We start from the raw sequence: 21,665 nt of genomic DNA on the forward strand, positions 1-21,665 counted from the left end.
GAAGACTTGTTGCATAACAGCAGACTGTTGATAGAGTAGCAGTGGAACCGTGAGGAATGGTGTATGGTATCCAGTCCGCAGAACACCTACATAAGCCAAGAGCTACAGAGAGAGAAGAAGACAACAAGAAGTTGAGTCTTAAAAAGCCGCCACCAGAGACAGTTGAGATCCAACCACGGCCAAGGATAGTTGAGACGTCATATTAGAGTAATGGGCCAGAAGTCAGGTGATACTGCAAGTGACAATAATTGTATGGTGTGTAAGAGTGAGTGACCAATAAATATTCGCTAAATCCGAGACCCACGTAAAGTTATTTGTTGCGTGACATACGCAACACGTGACAATATGTATAATAAATTCTTTCTGAGATAGATTTATTTTGGATACCTTTCATCCAGACACTATCTATATGTTAAGCATATTTTGAGTTTTGTTTGTTTTTATCAAACTTTAACTGTATGTTCTGTTTGTCCAATGTATTTGAGTGGACATTCATTTCATTTTACTTGGTATACTCCACTCTGGTTATGTGTGTCTATTGTTCCCTCTCTTGGTTTTAGGTGGTTTCGTATTAGTCATTTTGAATTCTGTTCTTAAGTTAGTGTTCTTGAATAAATTTGTGATTGTTCTTGTATTGGGACCATGATACGAGTATGTGAATGTGCCCCATTTTGATTTTTATATCTTGTGAATTATTGGTAGGAAGTTTGTGTTTCTGTTTTTGGTGTATTATTTGGCTGATGATAAACATTCCTTTTTAATATTTCTCAAATGGTTTTTAATTCTTGATCTTCATCATGAGTAGTTGGTTATGTGTTCATTCTATTAAGTAGTTTATGGCAGATTTCTTATGTTGATATTGGTGGCACGAGTTATTGTGTATACTTATATCAGTAGTAGTTAATAAATTTCATGAAATTGCCTGATGATGATTCAGCTGGATTGAAACATGTAGCAAATGTACATAATAAATTAATATTAGTATGTAATAATGGTTTATTTATTATGAATTTGTTGTGTTGATGGTTGTATTATAATAATAATATATGAAATTTGGCTACATTATATTTATAATGTGTACTGAAGTATATTTATTGCGTAAAATTAATATTTACAAATAAAACTTGCATGTGTATATTGTTTAAATGAGACTTATGAAACTGCAAATAAAATTAAGTGCAGAACAGTGCCCTTGTGACTTCATATGCAGAAATGTGTTTCATTTTTCAGGTAAAAGTTAAAATTTGTCAGGGTGAAGTTAGTATTTCTAACCATGGGTCAACAGTACTTAACTATTTTTATTTACCAGGAGAGCATATATTGTGTGCTAATGTACATTTTTAGAATTCTTGTAGCATATGATAAAGTGTATATAATTACCATTTCCCATAAGCTATATATTTCAAGAGTAAAAGTGAAATTCATGTTGGGCTGTGAGAGAATACAGATTTGCACTTGAACACATCTTTTGTCTAGTTCTTCAAGAGCTGGCAGAGCTTCATTGAAAACTGGCATTTGCATATTTCTGTAGTGGCTAGGTGCAGTATTTGTCAATTCTTTGTGTTGATTTCTTTGTTATACATATTTTATTATATGTATAGTCTAAGAATACAAAGTGACTACTCTTTATTGAATCTGTTCTAGATTGAGTTCTTCTCTGGAAGGGGGATAAGTATTCAAAGTTATTAGTATTACAGTTTGTTTACTTATGTGGCAGGTGAATTTACTGCTTGATCTGCTGTTTTACGTGTCGTCATATCACAGATGATGCAACTTTTTATGTACTTTGCAAAAAGTTAGTTACTGTAAATTTTTGCAGGGCACAGGGGTATAATTGTTTGGACAGCTCAATTTGATGTTTAGTTCACTGTTGAATACTTGTCAAGATGTCAGATGTTTTCTTTGATAATAGTCTATCAGTATAATGGACACTTACTGGATTTGATATATTTTTAAAGCTTTCTGTACTTGTTCAATAAGTTCTGAGATCCCCTCCCACTTTTTTAATCTTTGCATAATTATGCCATACTACAATATATGTACTGTGCAAATTAAAGACTTAAAACATTCTTAGGTAAATGAGACAAGTTGGGGTTTTATGTTTTGTGGAATCTTAAAATTAACACATTAAACTTAACGTGCAATTTGAAAGAAACACTTTTGTATTATGACTTCATAAGCTGTTAGACCTGCTTTATATGTTGCTGATGAAGCCTCTGTTAAGGTAACCAGAAACTGATATTTCCTTACTACCAGTTTTTAAGTTAAAATTTTGAGAAAGCCGTTTCAGTGCTCATATAAAGCCTAACTTAATGTGTAATTTTAGAATTATATTACTAATTCTGTATGAGACATGTTAAAGCATACTACAGTTATTAAGATATTAAAGATATATTCCTTAACTGTTTTCCTCGCCATTTTTAGCCTGCTTTCCTTTCTTAAGGAACAAAATGGATTTATGGGATTGATATTGTGAATGTTATACTCTTCGATGCCACGCCAACCTCATAATTCCCTGCAGTCAGCAATAATGGCACAGCAGGCCCAAGAACTTGTGAAGTTGAAGCAGCTGTAATGATTAAAATTCTCTCCTTCAAGTGAACCCTTCAGATCAGGTTCTTCTTCTGCCTGAGGATGGAAACAGAGGGTGGCTGGCTATGTATCCCTAGTCAGAGGTAGATGTAGATTTCTCTATATGCAGATATTTTGCTGGTAAAAGATGTATATATATTTTGGTAATAAAATTTCATCATATAGAAGAGTCCAAGAGGATATTAGAGAAAAGCTTGAAGTTACATAGAACACTGAAGGATAACTTTGACATGTGGAGCAGAAGCTTGGTAATGGACGAAGAGACATAAATAGATTACAAGGGGCTGTGGAATGTTAAGAAATAAGCTAGAAGGACTAAAATTTTAAATCAAAATATAAACATACTGAAAGTTAAAACACTACAAGAAAAAAGGCTGGTAAAATTAAGGACATGATTTATGCATGGACAACAATAAGAATTCTCTGAGGTCCCTAAAGAGAAGGTATTAATTTAAAGAGGAACACTTACAAGAGAATCATTCTGGGATGATAGACTGGAAAAGGGCTTTGTCATAAAAGAAACCACTCTAATCAAATAAATTTAGCATAATATTCATTCATTCATACTGAAGAAGCAAGAGAAAGGAAGTAATGAAACAACTGAAACTAGGGGGGATTTCATGAAAAGCTTTTACAAAAATTCAAAATGAAATGTTTTATACGTTTTTAATGCTGACAGCAATTAGTGCAGAATGAATATGCACCAAATGCATGATTACTGGAGTGAACAGTGTATTACCTGAATGGAAGATGAGGTTCTCTTATTTTAAGGGTTGCCATAAACTGTTTTGAGCTTTTAGTGGGTTGATGCCAATGTTCACACTATATCATATTATGAGTGGCAATTCAGGAAATATGTTTCAGGATTGGAAGCCATGACCTACCACAGAGTTACTCAAAAGTACTAACAGAGTTGCAAAACAATGGCACTAATTTCTTGATGTACAATATCATGAACTATGCTAATGCAAGAGTCCCTTGACACGAAAATGGCAGATCATGTTGAGAAAATAGATACTGGTATGAAGGGAAATATGGTATCAAATACAGCTGTAGTTATGATACAGATTTTGAGCTGATGGTGTTTATGCATGCAGAATAAACAGATAACTGTAATGCAGCAAGGATATACAATGTTCCAAAGACTCGAGTCTGAACGTGGAGACGAATAGGAACTTCAGAATGTCATTTCTATGCAGAAACCATTCTGTTACCCTGAGATCTGATGAAAATGAAGACCGTGTTGTTATGTCTGTATGAATGGGCTCAAGGACAAAATGAAATGCCAATTAGGTGTGACATACTCAAAGCACATGAAATCACAAGGATGGTAAAAATGGAGAGGAAGAAGTTTGAGGACAGTATAGGGTGGTGTGTACACTGATTTGAGGAACAGTTTCTCTTTACAGCAAAGAACTCCATTTTTCAAGAAGTTACCATCAGATTTCAAGGAGAAAGATCCTGCCTTTCAGAGATGTGATTCAGCTATGGGAACCAAATAATTTACAGACTAAACTAAATAGGCAATGCTGACAATATGCCATCCAATTACGCCCTCAATGATAGTGCAAAATGTCACAAAATCATTGGGCAATGAAAAGATGCAAGTTAATTGTAATACTGACATCATGTGTGATTTTGAATTGAAAAAATATGCCTAAAATACAGCTGCCTAGAGGACTAAAAGGGTCAAACTAAGGGATAGTCAAATCACAGTGCTTTAATGGTCTAAGGCAACCTGCTCAAAGAGTGGGTTCATGAACTTGAATCCAACTTGATGTATGGATGTTATGTCTGGGTTCTGTGTTCTCCTGTGTACGTTGCAATATTGCAGCAGGCTGATCCCCCATCTAAGAAGTCCTACAAACTAAGATTCATAGTTCCCAGGTTAATTCTGAAATGGGAACAGGCCAAAATGTCTACTAAGGGATGTATGACTGATGAACTGCATCATCAGTTCACAGTCAAGCATCCCTTAATTTGACACTGATTATTGGTTCTGTAGGTATTTAATACGTTCTATAGAACAGGCATTTTGTTGAGAAAATGAAAAATGCTTGTGCTGGATGCTTTGAAAGGTCATATAAAGCCAGAAGTCAGATTTGTGATTCATGCAGTAAATACAGTGGACCTTGTGGTCACATACGGAGGGACAAACTCACTACAAGTTTTAGATTTGCAATTCTGAACTACTGGTATAGAAAATAATTTCATACAAATCCAAAATATCAGAGCTATTTGGAAGGTAACCTCCAAACAGTTCTCAACAAAACAAGCAACGAGAAAAGAATATATGGAGTCAGTAAATAGGTCGCAAATGGATATAAAACAAAATATGTGATATTCGAACATGGAAATACATTTCTTGACATATCCTTCACCAACACTGATACACTTGTCCCATTGCATTACTAGTGCATCAAACTCATAGCATAGAAGTCTCTTGACTGTTGTCTCAGCCATTTCCACACCTCCATTTCAACCTCTTCATCATCAGCGAAACATATGTTGACCCAGCTATGAACTGCCTTATGTGACAAACATGTCCCACCATAAATGGGAAACATTTCTTAATGAATGACCTTTGTATTGACTCCTTTTGGCCACAAAGAGAAATGCAAAACAGTACTCCGCTCTTCAATAGTACACTCCTCAATGGTCATCATTTTGACTACTGAAACTAGCCTCTGAACATGTGCATGTACTACCTAGTGATACACATAGAAAATCTATTACAGCTGATTTACCGACTCCCTTGTGTTCAAAAAATACATACCTCAATTGTAGAATTGAGGCACTTGTCATATAGGGCAATAAGTTTTTGTATGCCTGTGTCAAAGAAGTCTGAGCTCAGCGACATTTTGACACCTTCCATCAGCTCATTATTGTTGAAGCACTGGAATCACAACCCGTTCTTCAGGTAGGTAAACAAGTGGTAGTCATGTGGAGTGAGAAGGGCTATAAGGAGGGTGGTCAACAACTCCCAGATGAAACGCTCCAGCAGTGCTTAAGTGCAAGCAGCTGTGTGCAGACGCGCATCATCATGGAGGAACACTACAAGTGGGTGTCAGTATTCCACACTTTTATTCTGAATGGCTGGCTCTACAGTTTTTTAGTGTTTTGCAATACACTTATGACATTCTGGTCCCTTGCTGCATGAATTCCACCACTGGCACTTCTTTCTTGTCCCAGAAAACAGCTGCCATCAGCTTTCTGGCAGACATGTTAAAACTTTTTAGGCTTGTTTACTGAGTATGTGTGCATCTGCTGCTTTTGACTGCTCTTTGGTTTCAGCATTCACAAATGAAGCCAAGGTCTCCTCACCTCTTACTGATACAATGTGACTGCAAATTTCATCACCATCTTTTTGGTATCACTCTAAAAAGAAGTCAAAGCTGAAGTCATTCTCTGCGTTTTGTGTGCACCCATGAGCATTTTCGTGACCCATCTTGCACAAAACTTGTGATAGCCTAGGCTGCGATAATCTTGTAGAGATGTGTGCGTGAAATTTGTGGAAATTCATGCAGAAATTCTGAAATTGTGAAGTGCTGTCTTTCACAAATTCTTGGTCAACACTTTGAACCACTTTGCTCTTCATCTTGAACATTTGTTCACCCACTCATCTTTGAACTTTCTACACCATTGTCTTACAGTTCCTTCCCTTATTACATTTTGGCTGTGAACCACCATGCATAATTCACCATGGATTTTTCTGGCATGAAGAAAGTGGATAACAGTGCAAATTTGCAACTGGTGGGATTGATAAATTGCAGGATACATCACAACTCACTCTGTAGCAACAAGAACACTAGGTGACCAGTTATGTGATGGTTTACAAGGCAGTGAGTCTTGTGACCCTACCTCGCAAGCGTGAGCTCTGCCACTTTCCCACATCAGTTACCTAACATAAATGGAGGTTACTCTCCAAATAGCTCTCGTACTTACAGACACTGAAAATATTGTGGTGTATTTACACCATGCAAGAATTGTTGATCCCCAGAAATCTGTAAACACAGCGATTATGCAACAGTAAGGAAAGCGGTATTTTCTCCATCCTGAGCTGCACTGTGCTCATTGGTAGGCAACGCTACAGCAAACACATCTTGGCAGCAGCTAATGAACGTGTTTCTGGTCAACGCCTCTGTAGACATGACAATTACGTAACAGAGCAAGCTGTGTTTTTGCATGTCCGTGCAAGGGTTTATAGGAGAGACTGGAATTCCTAAGAAGTGAGTTCTTGGTGTGAAACAGCTGTGGGAGGTTCATAGTGGAAGAAGACCTGAACATGTGATTTGATGGTTTTGTGAGTGCTATAGTGCAGTGATATTGGGAGAGTGGGTCAGTGAGACATTCATAGCTCCTGTGTTAATAAATAAGTGAAGACTGCTGGAGATAGGCTAAAGAGATTAGTGTGGAGTGATAGTAAGTTGTGTAAATCAGTAACAGTGTAAGTACCTGTGGACTGTTAATAAATCCAATTACCAACCAAAACCCGCGTCTTAGTCACTCAAACACATTAAAATATACCTACAGTAGTGACTTAGTATATCTAACATTGATATTTGTAACAATGTTCTGGCATGCTGCAAATGTCTGAGCTTAATTCAGCACCAGCTGTAGCACGTAGAGCCATTACTATGCAACAACCATGAGATAAGCAAATATATAAGGTATGCAGTCTACACAACAATAGTCAGTATTTAAAAAACAGAGAAGACACTATTGTATCAACATTTGCGTTTATTATGTTTTTACAAACAACATGTTTCAGCCCTTACACCGGGTCATCATCAGGCATACTGTGCTCCAGTCTGAGCTGTTGAATTGCAATTAATTATCATCTAATTCTTTAAATAAGGATCCTTATTGTATCTTGAAATTATTTAACTGCATACAGTTTTAAATTAAAGATATTAAAATTAGAAACTAAAGATTAACACATGAAAGTTAAAATTGTTTTGTAGTAAACCTCTGTGACCATGTGACATGTTGACTATAGCGCGGGGCGCCCGCATAATGGAATCTTCTCACGTGGGATAGGTCATGTGGTCATGACCTTAGTAATGTCTTATGGAGCTTATGCTCATTATTCAGTATGTGATGTATAATAGGTTGTTCTTATGAATGGCATATGTACAGGCTGCTCCCTGCATTGGTGATGTTGATACAGGAGTCTCTTCTTTGTTTTTTAAATACTTAATATTGTTGTGCAGACTGCATACCTTCTGTACTTTTGTATATCTTATTTATGACACACAACAGGATGCACACTATTAAGATAAGCAAATATACTAGAGGTGTTACTAGGCAACAGCTCCGTAAACATGTTACTACAACAATGGTACAGCAACAAAGGAATGGTGTTTTCTGCGTTGTCCATGCCAAAACTGTTATGACCAGGATGGTTTGGGGGCAAGTAGTCTTTCAATAGGCAGTGAAGTAGGTGTGAAATGGCTGTGGGTTACTTGCAAAAGTGCTTGGTTGAAAGTCCGGCTGTGAAGGGAAGACTTATGTGTGATATCTGGAGTGTGTAATTTAGTTAGATTGTTACAGTTCATGTGTTAAAATCCGTTGCCATGAAACGGCTAGCGGAGACTATAACAGACTGAGGACACTAGTCTTGTGTGTGTCAATTGATCTGTAGTGTATTCACGAGTCATGACGGTGTAAGTGTTCAATAAATCGAGTCACCAATCTAAACTTGGTCTATACTCCTATACATGACAAACAAACACACTCCGTGATTTTAGTCCGCAAGCGAAGTATACCAATTGAGCGACCGCCACTTGTTGGCAAAGTTTAGTGCCAACTTTTGCGGATAAAGGGTGTTGCGTGGTCAGCACAACGAATTCCCATGGCCATTAATTTCGGTTTTCTAGACTGGAGCCACTATTTCCTTGAAATAGCTCCTCAATTATCAGGAGGCTGAGTGGACCCTGTTCCAGACCCACTACTTCTCAGAAAAAAATCTGGTAGTGCCGGGAATCGAACCTGGACCTCTGAATCTGTAGCCAGGAACAGTGACCACTAGACCATAGAGGCAGTTTCATATACGTGACATCAGAGTGGAAATTCTGCACTATGATTTCCACAGCATCCTATTACTGTCATGTATCATATGTTGTGTTTGCATCTTTTCTGCATAGGACATAGGCCCTACATAAGTACTAATATACCACTGCTTGTTCCTTTCATTTTGTGAAGTACTGCGTTTACAGTATTATGCACTTTCTTAATTTCTGTAATAAGAATAACTTGTGTATGGCCTTTCATTATAAAATTGCAGTAGAAACTGTTCTTTGAAATTTTTGATCAAAGTTGAATTATGTACTGTCAACATAATGTCTACACATATTTAAAGGCAAGAATAGTAGTTCATGCATTATGAGAAAGTGGAGTGGATTTTGGCACCTTTTTTAATTTGTACTTTTTTCAAGGTGTGATTCCTGTTTCACCCAGTTTTAACATGTCAAAGAAACACTTGCCAGGATTCATATGTGCAGCTTGGCATTACACTTGTGCTTGAAGATGGTTTGCAAAAGCCACAATGCTTCTTTTGAATAAAGGAACTTAACAGTGGATACATAAAGCCACCTGAACTTAAAATAACATCTGCACACTGTTCACCCTCAGAATGCTAAAGACATAGAAGTTTTTTAAAATCAACATAATCTGAAACAGGGTGCACCCAAATTATGGATATACTCCCCAGAAGAAGCCAGCACTTCAGGCAAGTTATCAAGTGCCGCAGGGTTGCCAAAGAAATAAGCCACACCATTGCAGAAACTGCTGAAACCATGTACCATGGAAATGGCCAAGCTGTGTGGTAAAGATGCAAAGTAAATACAGCACATCCTATTATCAAACTGATGCCATTCATGATAGAATTGGGAATGTCAGAAGATATCTGCAGGCAAGTGGTGCTGTGAATAAAGAAAGTTGGAAAAAATTGGTTTTTGATGAGTCTACTAATGTCTCAAAATACACTCAATTTTTCTTTTTTGAAGTTGTGAAAGAAATGGTGAAGGCAGGTAGATGTTATGGCTATGGTAAACAATGGCTTTTATTCTAACAGCTTTCATGGGACCTTCTAGAAGCTCTTTGTACTGATGGTGCTTTGGCCATGATTCACAGCTCATCAAAAAGTTGATTCCAAATGTCACTGGATTCATAAATATGCTTTGGCACAGAACACCATTAAGTTTTCCAGACTGTCAACTTGAGCCAGTCAGTCATTGCATGTTCGGGGTGCTGTGTGAAGAGGCTAGGTCTGAACACAGTGTACTTCTGCTTCACGTAGAGGTACACTGCTTATCAAGGGGAAATATTTGAAGCAGGGTTTCTGCATGAAAACAGATAAATCCTGCTTCAGCATATCACAAATCCTAACTTTATGGTTTCTCTGGCATACCTTGCAGAACATTTCACTACACAGTACAGAAATTACTATTTTGGAGGCCAAAGAAATGGTCCTGTCCCTTCAAGAGAAGTCAGCTGTCTGGGAAAGAGTGAAATCTGAATATTCCAAGTGCTCTTCTCTTTGATGAAATTACATCTAGCAGAACCAAAAGTTTGTGAAAAATGTTACACGTCTGCAAAACCTGAAAATTACCACTGACAATAACTGCCTCAGTAGCTGACATTTGTGTGAAGAACCTCTTTACTGTTTCCCTTGAACAATCAGAATTCTGGCAGAAGACAAGCTTCTTGACTGGTACAGTAATCAGGAGATTCCTATTTCATTTTGGATCAGTGAAACTGAATTGATTCCAGTGCAAACTTAGTGAAGCATATCCCGTTCTGACCAAGTTATCCTAAGTTCTAATCCCATTTATCACAACCTACATTTGTGAATGAGGATTTTCAGTGCTCTTTTTATCCATACTAAAAACTGCTATTAACCCTTTGACGTGGTCATTTAAATTCCGCGGCCGCGGCTCCTGCGGTAATATATTCAGCCGGCCATTTAAATTTTGCTCGAAAATTATTTATTCATCATTGTTCTTAAATTCTATGAGATAGGAACATGAAACTTTCACTAAAATGATCTTAAAAGGTGGTTTTATAACCTTACCTTATAATATGAACCCCCTTTATATCTTCAATGGAAGCAGGTTGTTTAGTATTTGAGCAGTGAATGGTACGCTTTGAAGGATGAAACTTTCACTAAAATGATCTTAAAAGATGGTTTTATAACCTTGCCTTATAATATGAGCACCCGGTATCTCGGCTATGTAAGCAGGTGACGCCTTGAAGCATTAGTCTAAACACAGCGCTGGCTCAAATCACCAAACCAATACTGCGTATCTTTACTTTTGCTTTTTTTTTTCTAACCACACTTCTGTGCGGCCCTGCCTTCTTCCCCGTGGGGGGAATACAAGTGGAAATGTCCCTCCGTGAGTCGTATATTTTGACAGATTAGCTGCAGTAAATTCAACCTTTGTGTTATCATAAGAAGGGTTTGGTGCTTCTGCGTTTCAGATTCCAACCTTTTCGGCTCCCCAGATGTCGTAGGGGTGACCACAGAATTCATGAATTTATTATAAGAACTGGCTGGTATATAGAGGAAGAAAGCAGAGCTTAGCTGGCTCAAAAAAAATAGTTATGGTCATCCCTCGAAACGACCACCAAGGTCAGTACGATAAAATGGCGTCAACTGGAGCGATAATGAGTACTTTTCCCTCCCCCACACACATCCGTATCGTCTCAGGGGGTGACCACAGTGTTCTGCCTTAAATTGTGGCGTTTTTCTCAGAACTGGGCCTTTGTACTGTGCGAAATCAATGGATCATGCGAGAATAAATTTCTGGACAACCCTATTCTAAGAATTCCAGTTGAGTGTGTCAATGTGGCCAGCTCAGGGCAATATGATATCATATACAACAGTAAACATCACGTCTCTTCTGTTTATATCTTCAAAGCAAAGAAAACACGCTTTCATAACAGTACAGCTAGAAACCGCTCGCCAGAACCACAGGAACTTTGCTGCAAGACAGGCATATGTAACGATGACTTGGCACAGATAAAGTCGTGTCTTATTTATACTCTGTTCTACTGACAACAGGCCAGCGAAAAATCTAACAATCTACAGCAAAACCATCAATTATTATGGGCGTTATAACATAGGTGTGCAGCTGAACGAAACATACACGTCGAACCCCCCCAGACGATTTAAATCCCTGACGAAACATACACGACGAACCACGGCAACGGGTTAAGCAGTAGTATTCACATCAATGATTATTATGTTTCTGGTGTGTGTCAGCATTTGGCAGTGTTTTCTTAACTGTGTAACAAGTTCTGCCCATAAATTAAACAGTATGTTTAAAATGAACATTAATGTTTTGATACACAATTCTGGATGTTGTAGTGAATAAATCGTTTAAGGATCATTTAAATCAGTTGTATTTTGAGTGGCTGTTGGAAGTGGATCGTGTTTGGACACAGATGTGTCAGTTGGTCAAGACAGTGTGGCAAGAGACCTCTCCAGAAATGTAAGATTTGACATTGTTATGAAATGTTCTGTCCTCTAATATATAACACTGTGTAGTCTGGTGAATGTTGGTCTATGTTTTGAGGATCGTATCTCCTCCAGCTCAGGGCTGAAGCAGAACTTGCTCTGCTTACTCTTCTATGCTGTAGATAAAGGTGAGATGTTCCTCCAAAACATCCATCTTTCAATGGACTAAACAGCTTTATATATATCAAAAGATGGACCTCTCTATCTCCAAAAATGACACTCAAAAGATTTAAAGTGCTGTATATCTGAAGTAATGAACGGGAGAGAGGGTGAGAAAGAAACTGGTTAATTTCAGCAGTAAATGTGACAGTGTGAGCAAAGATTATGAGAACTGTGAAGACAGTGAAGCTGAAACTGGCAATAGAAATAGTGTAGAGAGAGATGAAACCGAATAAAAGCTAGTGACTTCAAGAAAATTAACTTAATGAATGTTATGTGTCAGGTATTTTCACATATTTATTATCTTTCACATGTTTCCAGGGAAGGAGCCCGCTCATACAACTGGATAGGAAAATGGCCAATAAGAACCGCAACTAAACATATCTCCCCGTTTCTGATGTAACCACAGCCTCAAACTTTGAAATTCTAAGATATAAGTTCCCGAGTGGTGTGTTCATTACATGGATTCTGTGCCAATATAATAATTTAAGACAGAAACAGTCTGAAGAACCATTCAATTAATAAGTTTATTTTTTGGCAGGAAAGTGCAACTAAGATAACCATACACTGTATTGTTCTTCTGACTTAATGCATTCATGAAAAATAATTTTACTTTCCATCAGTTCTGTTAAAATATAAGTTTCATTTCATATTTATCAAATTGTCATGATTCTTTTGATAAGTTTAATGGCATCATAGAGAAATACTTCCTTGCATGGATTACCATAAGCTTTTGAGATTCACACATCTAAGTTTCTAATCAGAACTTCTGGTGTATATGCTCATATTTAAAAATGTGTTACTTAGATAAATGTAAATGGATATCTCCATGTCACTTTGCCTTGCTTAAATCTCTAAAGCATACAATAACCCTTGTTAAAATACTCATCAAATCTATCAGTTTAACATAATTTAACAACTTCTTTGCGTACAATTACACCAGGTATTTTCATGATTTTCTTGTTAAATTTGGCAATCATCTTTACATCTGTTGCACTACCAGCACCCGAGGCTTCAAGCTCTGCAAGCACCTTCTTCCGCAGTCTCTTTACAGGCAATTCTTTAGTGTCTTTCGACTCCAGTACTTTTATGATGGTTTCTTGGAAGTTAAATTTTATTTTCCCTGATGCTGTGTGGATGTATTCTTCCTCTTCTATTTCCTTTGTGTCTATAAAGAAAATTAATCACAATATTAACAAACATAAAGGACAACAGCTTTACAACACAGTAACACACACTCATGCATCTACCACTAACTTCCCAGGATTCATGTTCTAGTTACACTTGCTAGACAACAAATTATGCATAGCTGAACAGAAACCAAAGCTGCCACCGAACTGGGGTTTATCAACAACATAATCTAACTCTAAGAAAGATTACACCTGTTGGAGAATATTGTAACAAAGAAACATGTGAGTAAATGACAAATTGATAACCAAGAACAATTTATTCTGGATTCTTATGATCAAATGTTTCTGGGGTTATTTAAAAATACTTTTTCAATTGTGTAGATTATAGAGCATTGCATGAGTGGATGGTTGTGAAGTGGAGAGAATGTGACTGTTCGCAGATACTATCCAAATATCTGACTAGGAACTGAGGAGAACTACAAGAAAGCCACCAGAAATTTAGTGAAGCACTCCATTTTTTTAAAAATTTGAAACAATATGTTATGAGATGTGCCTAGTTGGTATGCCATGTCTGCAACATCTCCCACAAACCACTGAACTGATTTTTATGAAATATGAAACTGAAGAATTTTACTAAAATTTACTAAAATTCCAGGCCTTGCAAAAATCAGAAGGGCATTTTATGTGAAAATTTACAGTATTCAGACAATACTGTTTTGAAAAGAAAAGAGTGAAACATTTTATGCATGATACACTTTCTCTGGAAGTCTTCCAGTTTTCGGACAGACAAAATGGAGCAAACAAGTCAGACTTGCAATGCTATGCAAACATTTCCTTCATGATTTATGTTAATATTTCAGTGTCACAAAATGCTAACATGGCTCTTTAACTGCTACTTAATTTAACATGAAATCACAGCATTTTAAATTAATCCCTAGTGTACTTACCATTTTTTTTCATCTTCTTCTTAGTAGGTTCCTCTCCGCATACATCTACTTCTTCTTGACACTTCTTTCGTTTCTTCTTAGATTTTCCACCCTCACACATTTTGGTATCTGTGTTCTCTGTAGCATTTATTTTTTTCTTGTTTTTCTTCGATTTCTTTCCTTCTGCCATTTCAGTCTCTTCTGAAATGCCATTCTCTGACATAATTGCTTCTTTCTTGTTTTTCTTCGATTTCTTTCCTTCTGCCATTTCCGTCTCTTCTGAAATGCCATTCTCTGACATAATTGCTTCTTTCTTGTTTTTCTTCTTTGATTTCTTTCCTTCTGCCATCTCAGTCTCTTCTGAAATGCCATTCTCTGACATAATTGCTTCTTTCTTGTGTTTCTTCTTTGATCTGCTTCCTTCATTATCCTCTGAAACACCATTTTCTGCTACAGCTACATCTCCCTTGCGCTTCGACCTCGATTTTTCCCTCCCTTCTTGAGTTTCATTTTCTGTTAGTATAGGATTTTTCTTCTTTCCACCCTCAACTTCATTATTACCTGCTGCCTCAATTATTTCATTACCCTCTATTTCCTTCAATTCTGCTTCATACTTTTCCCTTTTTCGCCGCTCTTTCTTCTCCTTTTTGCTAAGCTTTTTTTCCACCTCTTCTTGGCTGATATTGCCATCATTTTCTTTCACATCTACTGTATCAGTATTCTCTCTTTCATCTTCCTTGCTAATCTCAGCTTCATTCTGGTTTTCTTGTTTGTTTTGAAGTTCCTTCTCTTTACTGAGTCCCTCTATCTTGTCAAAAATACTCTCTGCTGCTTGTGCATTGTAATGGTTTTTCATGCAGTTTCTCAAGAAATTCTGGAATTATAACAAAATATATTCTCAGAATGCTACAACTGTTAAAATCTCTGCAACTAATACACAAACAATAACTAAGCCACAAATCAAGCAAACATAGATGAACAATTCTAAATACTGAAAAACCTGTAATTTATTTTTTGTAGTAATGTCTTATTTAATTATGCTGTCACTAGCTAAAACTGTATAATACCGAAGAGTAGGATTAATAAGGTGGAAAGAGCACGGAAAGTTGTAATCATATCCTAATTCTGGCATCTTCATAGAAGAACTGAGGAAAATTACCCCCCAAAAAATCCTCACAGGATAGTTGGTCTCAGGGCCATGATTTGAATTGGGACCTCCATAATATAAAGCTGGAAAGCTACCCACTCAACAGTGATGTCTGGTGAAAGACCTGAAATATTACATATCTCTCATAAGGTAAAATTAACTATTGCTGCCATAATTAATTGGCAGTCAAGACATGACATAATACCATTCACTTTCAACTTCAAATGCGAAAATTATCTCAAAATTTTGTGTGCCAACAGTTACTTTATATTTTATGTATCAGCTGCTTCGGTATGGTATTACAAATGATGAATTAGGACAGATCTTAAGGATGCAGAAATGCCATATTTTTTATGTATTCTGGCATTCGTATGGAGGAAGATAAGCTACAAAAACTACAACCACAGTTGATCATTCCCAGCCAGGACTCAAACTGTACCCACTGAACATGATTCATATGCCATCCCACATGTATAAATCCATAAACAAATTTTATGCTTATTTCCACAACTCACTTTAGACCAGTCCAACAATTCTAACTGCATATCTCATACATTTTATCACTCCTGGTTGAGCCAGGTAGTCAGTATAGTGATACTGCACTCTAGCTCAGTATGTTCTTATATCAAATGACATGCTATAGCCCTATCATGTAGTTATCTCTACAATGGGAGGATGTTGTAGGAATAATAAATTTTAACACATCCCAAATGATGCAGACCATAAATTCAGATACAGTATACTGAGATTCTACTTTATATAAGTCACTTACCATTACTTAATGATAAATTATGTTATAGATATTAATGTATAATTACTCAACAAAAAAAGTGAAGTTAACACATAAAAGACAAAACTAATTTGTATCTTCCATTTGACGACAAACTGGTTGCAGAATCCACCAAATTGTAATAATATGCTACACATTCCACATAACTCTAATTTAAAACCACCATAAGGATAATGGTTGCATTCAAGTACGAGGCTCGTCCACAAAGTAAGTTTCCCTGGGGCCGTTTACAGAAACAAAACATAATTTCATGGAAATATTTATTGCAACAGGTACAGCAAGTGTTCAGCTATTTTTCAACATAATCGCCACCGGAAGTGAGACATTTGTCATACTGTGGGACCAACTTTTGAATACCTGTGTCATAGAAGTCTGCCGCCTGGGATTGGAACCACTGTGTGACAACCATCTCCGCCTCTCTGTCATTCTCAAAATGCTGACGCTCACCGGACAGGAATTTCCTGAGGTGTAGGAAAAGATGGAAATCACTGGGAGCGAGGTCCAGGCTGCAGGGTGGATGATTAAACAGCTCCCAGCTGAACTCCTGCAGGAGACTTGCTGTCCGTCGAGCCATGTGCGACCTAGCGTTATCGTGTAGGAAGACAATACCGGCAATAAGCATCCCGCGCCGCTTGTTCTGAATGGCCCGTCACAATTTCTGCAGTGTTTCACAGTAATGCTCAGCATTCACCGTCTCACCTCTGGTCAGGAAGTCGACGTGGAGAACGCCCCGTCTGTCCCAGAATACCATGCACATCACTTTCCGCGCCGACGTCTGCTTGAATTTCGTCTTACAGAGAGATCCACTGTGACACCAATCCATTGACTGCTGCTTGGTTTCTGGGGTAATGTGTGCAATCCACGTTTCATCACCTGTGATGATCTGGTCCAGAAACTCGTCGCCGTCATCATGGTACCGCTGCAGAAAGGTCAATGCTGACTCCATGCGCTTTGTTTTGTGTTCTGGTGTCAGTTGCTTCGGCACCCACCTGGCGCACAATTTCCTGAACAACAGGTGCTCCGTGACAATTTCATGCAACAAGGAGTGGGAAATCTGCAGGACATGACTGCTGAGTTCCGTAATTGTGACGCGACGATTCTCCATAATGCGTTCCCGCACAAGCCCCACCAGGTCATTGGTAATGATGGATGGCTGCCCACTGCGCTTCTCATCATGCACACTTTGTCGACCTGCTGAAAACTGTCTGCACCAGCGACGCACCATCTGCTTGCTCATGATGTTAGGCCCATAGACCCAGCACAGCTGACGATGAATTTCGATCAGCGCTATGCTCTGTGCATTGAAAAACTTTATCACTGACCGCACTTCACATTCGGCGGGAGTTGGAATAAGAGCCTCCATCTTCAACAGCTGCAACGATGCTACTGTGGGAACGCGAGAAATTCCATTTGTGCATGCGCCATGCTACATCACTGCTCTATCATGTACGCGCAGTCGCGCAATATAAGGTTTGCTAGCTGTGGGATGAGTGGGAAACTTACTTTGTGGACGTGCTACATACATTCTGAGGGAATTACATTAGTCTTTCAGTATGACAAAAAGCCATTTTTAAAGACGCAACAAATGTTAACCAACATAAAGTAAAGTAATAATAAATTAAATATTTAATCAGACAAAAAATCTGTGCAAAATATGTTCCACATTACCTGAAACTTGAGTTTCTTTCGAGGAACATTTTCACGGTCGACAATGATGTTTAAAATTGTCTGTTCATCATGGGAAAGGCTGCTGTCATTCCCTTGTAGAGAACAGATAATATCTTGCCATTTCTTTTGTTTATGTTCTCCTTTGTTTGCAGAGGGACGAGGTACAAACCCCTTTGCTGAATATTTCTCTTCTTCAGAAACACACTTTGTATGTGCTGGGTATGTCTGATCACTGCAAAGTGAGACAAATATTTAAATTCCCTTGAGCATTCCCCATCAGTATCAAGGAATATGTGGGAAAGTATATAAAAAAAACTATGAGCCTGGAAAGAGAGAGCCAAAATTTTATAAAATGAAACCAGGGTTAAACAGTCATAAAATGTTTAACTGTCTGTCTGTTCCATTTGAAACACTAATGTATGATCCTATTCAGCCAGCTTGTTTCTTCCCAGCATTTAAATTTTTGACAAGTTTTTACTGCATTATCAGAGATAACCCTGTTTTTAATTTGACATGTTCCACTATGTTAGGAGGAGCCAAAGTGTCAATGGATGTAGCAGAATAGAAAAAATTTGGAATGAAGCCGAGAACAAAATGTTTATTTGGGAAATGGAAAACAGCTAATTGAAGTGGAATATGCTTAACCCACCACAACAGAATGAGCATTAACAGGCAAAAAAATTGCTTTTCAGTACAACCAAAGGGCTATACAAGCATGGGAGACCAGTTAAAAAAATACTAAAAAGTCTAAACAGGCTTGTCAAGGAAAGGAGAAAAGACAATCATCTACATGATATCTTCCAACTTTAAAATCTACATATCTGTAACAGGAAGAAGCAGGGGGAATGACTATGGGGTAAACAGTGCACGTTACACTGAGATAATGCATGACAAGCTAAAGTGGCGATCTAGGTAAATGCAGGAAAAATTGTCAAGATACTGTGTTACTGCATGGCAATGGATGACCCCACACTATGGCCACAGTTTGCCAGGAAGAGCGCATGTTGAAGCTCTGCAACATCCACCATACAGTCCTGACCTTGCCCTATCACACTATCATTTTGTTTTGACCTCTCAAAAATGCTGTAAGAGGCCACTGTTTGGCAACAATTGAGCTGAAGGAGAAGGTAGTGCACGTGTGACTTCTGCCTGGTCATAAATACTGTTCTGTGAAAAAGTGTGTAAGTTTCTGTAATACTGGATCTGTGTGTTGAGCAGCAAGACTGCATTAAAATATCATGCATTTGAGAGTTCTATACCATCTTAATAAATACAGTGAAGGCACATCTTGACTTACTCTCATATTATCCATGTTGGAACTGTCCAAAAAAAAAAATCATTTCCTGAGTCTAATAAATAGGAAGAAACTTTAGAGTTAAAATAGAACTGAAGTCTCCAGTACCTGAAGTCCTTGCAACAGTCTACACAGGTTACTGCAACAGAGTTTCTTGAACAAACTGTCTGGTAGTGTTTCTCAACTTTACTTTTTTTCAGTGATTCCCCACAGTGTGCACATGTAAAAAATACCATTGCTGCAACAAACATACAAGAGCATGTCCTAAGACAGAAAACTACACTTCCCCATGCAATGCCTGGTCATATCACACATCATGGTTCTTTACGGTTTCAAACTAAATCTCTTCCTACTTCACAGCTGCATGCACCCAGCTGTCCATCCACTGATTCACCGTTAGGGGTCAATAAGACATAGATCAGAAGTAGAGAACTTCATTACATTTATGGGAGTCAACTGACATTTTCTGGAACTATGCACAAGTCCTTACCAGACATTCTCCCATCAAGAGTTCTGTTTGATTAAGATTTCCAACCATTTTTACATTTCTGAATGTCACTTAAACAGCAATTAGCAAAGACAATTTATAATTGTAATAATACTAAAAATGATGCCTCAATTTTACTATTACTCAGATAAAACAAAATAACCTTTCCTCTTGTAAGAACTTCCCAGTGCAGTGACCACACATTCCTCAGCTGAATTTTAATATTATATCTATTAGTTACGGGACCAAACACAATCTAAAAATTATAAAAACTACATTAACTTCTAAACATTATGTATCTTCACACTGTATGCGTACACTGTTTCCTATTGCTATATCACACAACTTAGTAACATTAGCAGTTAATGCTATACATTATATATAAGCTTTCCTCAACATACTGAGGTTTTGCATAAGCAGAAAAACATATGCACATAAATCAAATCTATGTAAGATTCTCAGTCTGATTACAAAGAATATTATCTTCTGGGAAGTGATGCCATATAGTCTGATACAAGTTTACCACCCCTTCAGAAGAAGTACATATTGCCTTCATCTCTGTGGTGTCTCATCCCAGAAAACAGCATTCTACAAGACAAATCTAATTTAACTTACTACATTCTGCAGAGAACAACCTTCTGGGATGTGACACTGTGTAGTCCAACAATTTTCACTGTTACTCCAAAACGTCACATGCCAGAATACAGTAATCTACACAGTCATCGCTGTAGGAACCTCAAACTGCTTTGATAACAATTTCTTGGAGAAACTATAACGATATTATGTTCGGTTTGTGCAAACGCTAGGAGAAACTAGATATCTCCAAGAGAGCTTTGTGTGAATGTTAGGGGACACTGGTTGGCCCAAGAAAGATTTATGCGAATGGTGGGAGAACCGTGTTATCTGGAAAGAAGTTTCGTGTGTGAATGGTAGGCTGATTATCTTCAAGAAACAATTCAGCACATACCGCAAAACGTTCCTTTAATGGAAACTGTGGTGGGACAACAACCCACTAATATACTTCAATTTCATACACTACTTGAGACCTTGTGAAATCCTAACCCTGTACAGACTAATTCTTATGTCCTAGGCTACTGCCTTAACAATTACGATACGTTCACAGAAATAATCCTAGTCTACAGCCTTAACAATTACGATACGTTTACAGAAATAACAGAATCTAAACACAAGGCAAGCTTTATGATGAAACATTACAATAATATCTGCTTCTAAACACAACGCTCGTTTATGAATCGTAATACATATGAATATAGCGCAGTCTGCAATATTATTACTAGCAACAAACTCACCGGTAATTTCTAGAAAACAAAAACCACGTGGGACCACCAAACACGCCAAACTCAATGCATCAAAATCGATCAGAATCGAATTGCAAAGCACATCCGCCTATAAGCCATGGTTGTCCGTGGTGCTTCCTTTGCTACCAAGGATTATTAACAACCGACTTACTCCTGTAGTAAAATCACTGTGGTGGCGGTACAGGGGCAAAGAGGGCCCACCCGTTGTACATTCATTTATCCATTCAACCCTGAAATTGTATATAAAATGCTTAGTACTCTGTAAATTCTAAAGCATTCTGACGATTGTGTAACACACAGGATTGTTTGGTTTTTGGACTGTTTCCATCATCTGGTATTCTATAAAATATAAAACACGACTTTTCAGAAACAGTAACTGCTTCCGTCCTGGGGAGGGGGAAGACACTATCTTGGGCCCCTGAGAAGTGCTAATCTCAGTCACTGGACAACCCCTGTCAAACTTACACAGCGTATTTAGCCGAGGGCGCACCAAGAAAACTGCAAACCGCAATTCCGAGAAATGTTGCCGATTTCAAAGAGAAAACTGGTTTCCATATTAGCTGCTCACCTTGAGGAAACTTAAGTTTGATTAGTTGATAATATCATCTGAAATGGGTATGTTCGTCCTACGTA

General features: G+C 37.7%; 1 protein-coding gene across 1 annotated transcript; it reads right to left on the reverse strand.

The window, feature by feature from the left end:
- Positions 1-12,774: 12,774 nt before the first annotated feature.
- On the reverse strand, positions 12,775-21,160 carry LOC111868836 (cell growth-regulating nucleolar protein). Its single transcript, XM_023859860.2, has 5 exons — positions 21,024-21,160; positions 19,335-19,464; positions 17,933-18,164; positions 14,349-15,201; positions 12,775-13,439 (listed from the first exon to the last, which is right to left on the reverse strand). Exons 2-5 carry the CDS (start codon positions 19,460-19,462, stop codon positions 13,174-13,176), a joined length of 1,479 nt encoding a protein of 492 aa, XP_023715628.1. The 5' UTR covers positions 19,463-19,464; positions 21,024-21,160; the 3' UTR covers positions 12,775-13,173.
- Between the last annotated feature and the right edge of the window lie 505 nt (positions 21,161-21,665).

This window comes from Cryptotermes secundus, unplaced genomic scaffold (genome assembly GCF_002891405.2).
Source record: "Cryptotermes secundus unplaced genomic scaffold, Csec_1.0 scaffold305, whole genome shotgun sequence".
NCBI lineage: Eukaryota > Metazoa > Arthropoda > Insecta > Blattodea > Kalotermitidae > Cryptotermes > Cryptotermes secundus.

Coding starts and splice junctions, on each gene's coding strand:
- LOC111868836 (XM_023859860.2), bottom strand. CDS start 19,462: ATGGTATTTTTTACATGTGCACACTGTGGGGAATCACTGAAAAAAAGT. Junction 18,165..19,334: donor GACTGTTGCAAGGACTTCAG/GTACTGGAGACT, acceptor CTCACTTTGCAG/TGATCAGACATACCCAGCAC. Junction 15,202..17,932: donor GAAAGAAACTCAAGTTTCAG/GTAATGTGGAAC, acceptor TTATAATTCCAG/AATTTCTTGAGAAACTGCAT.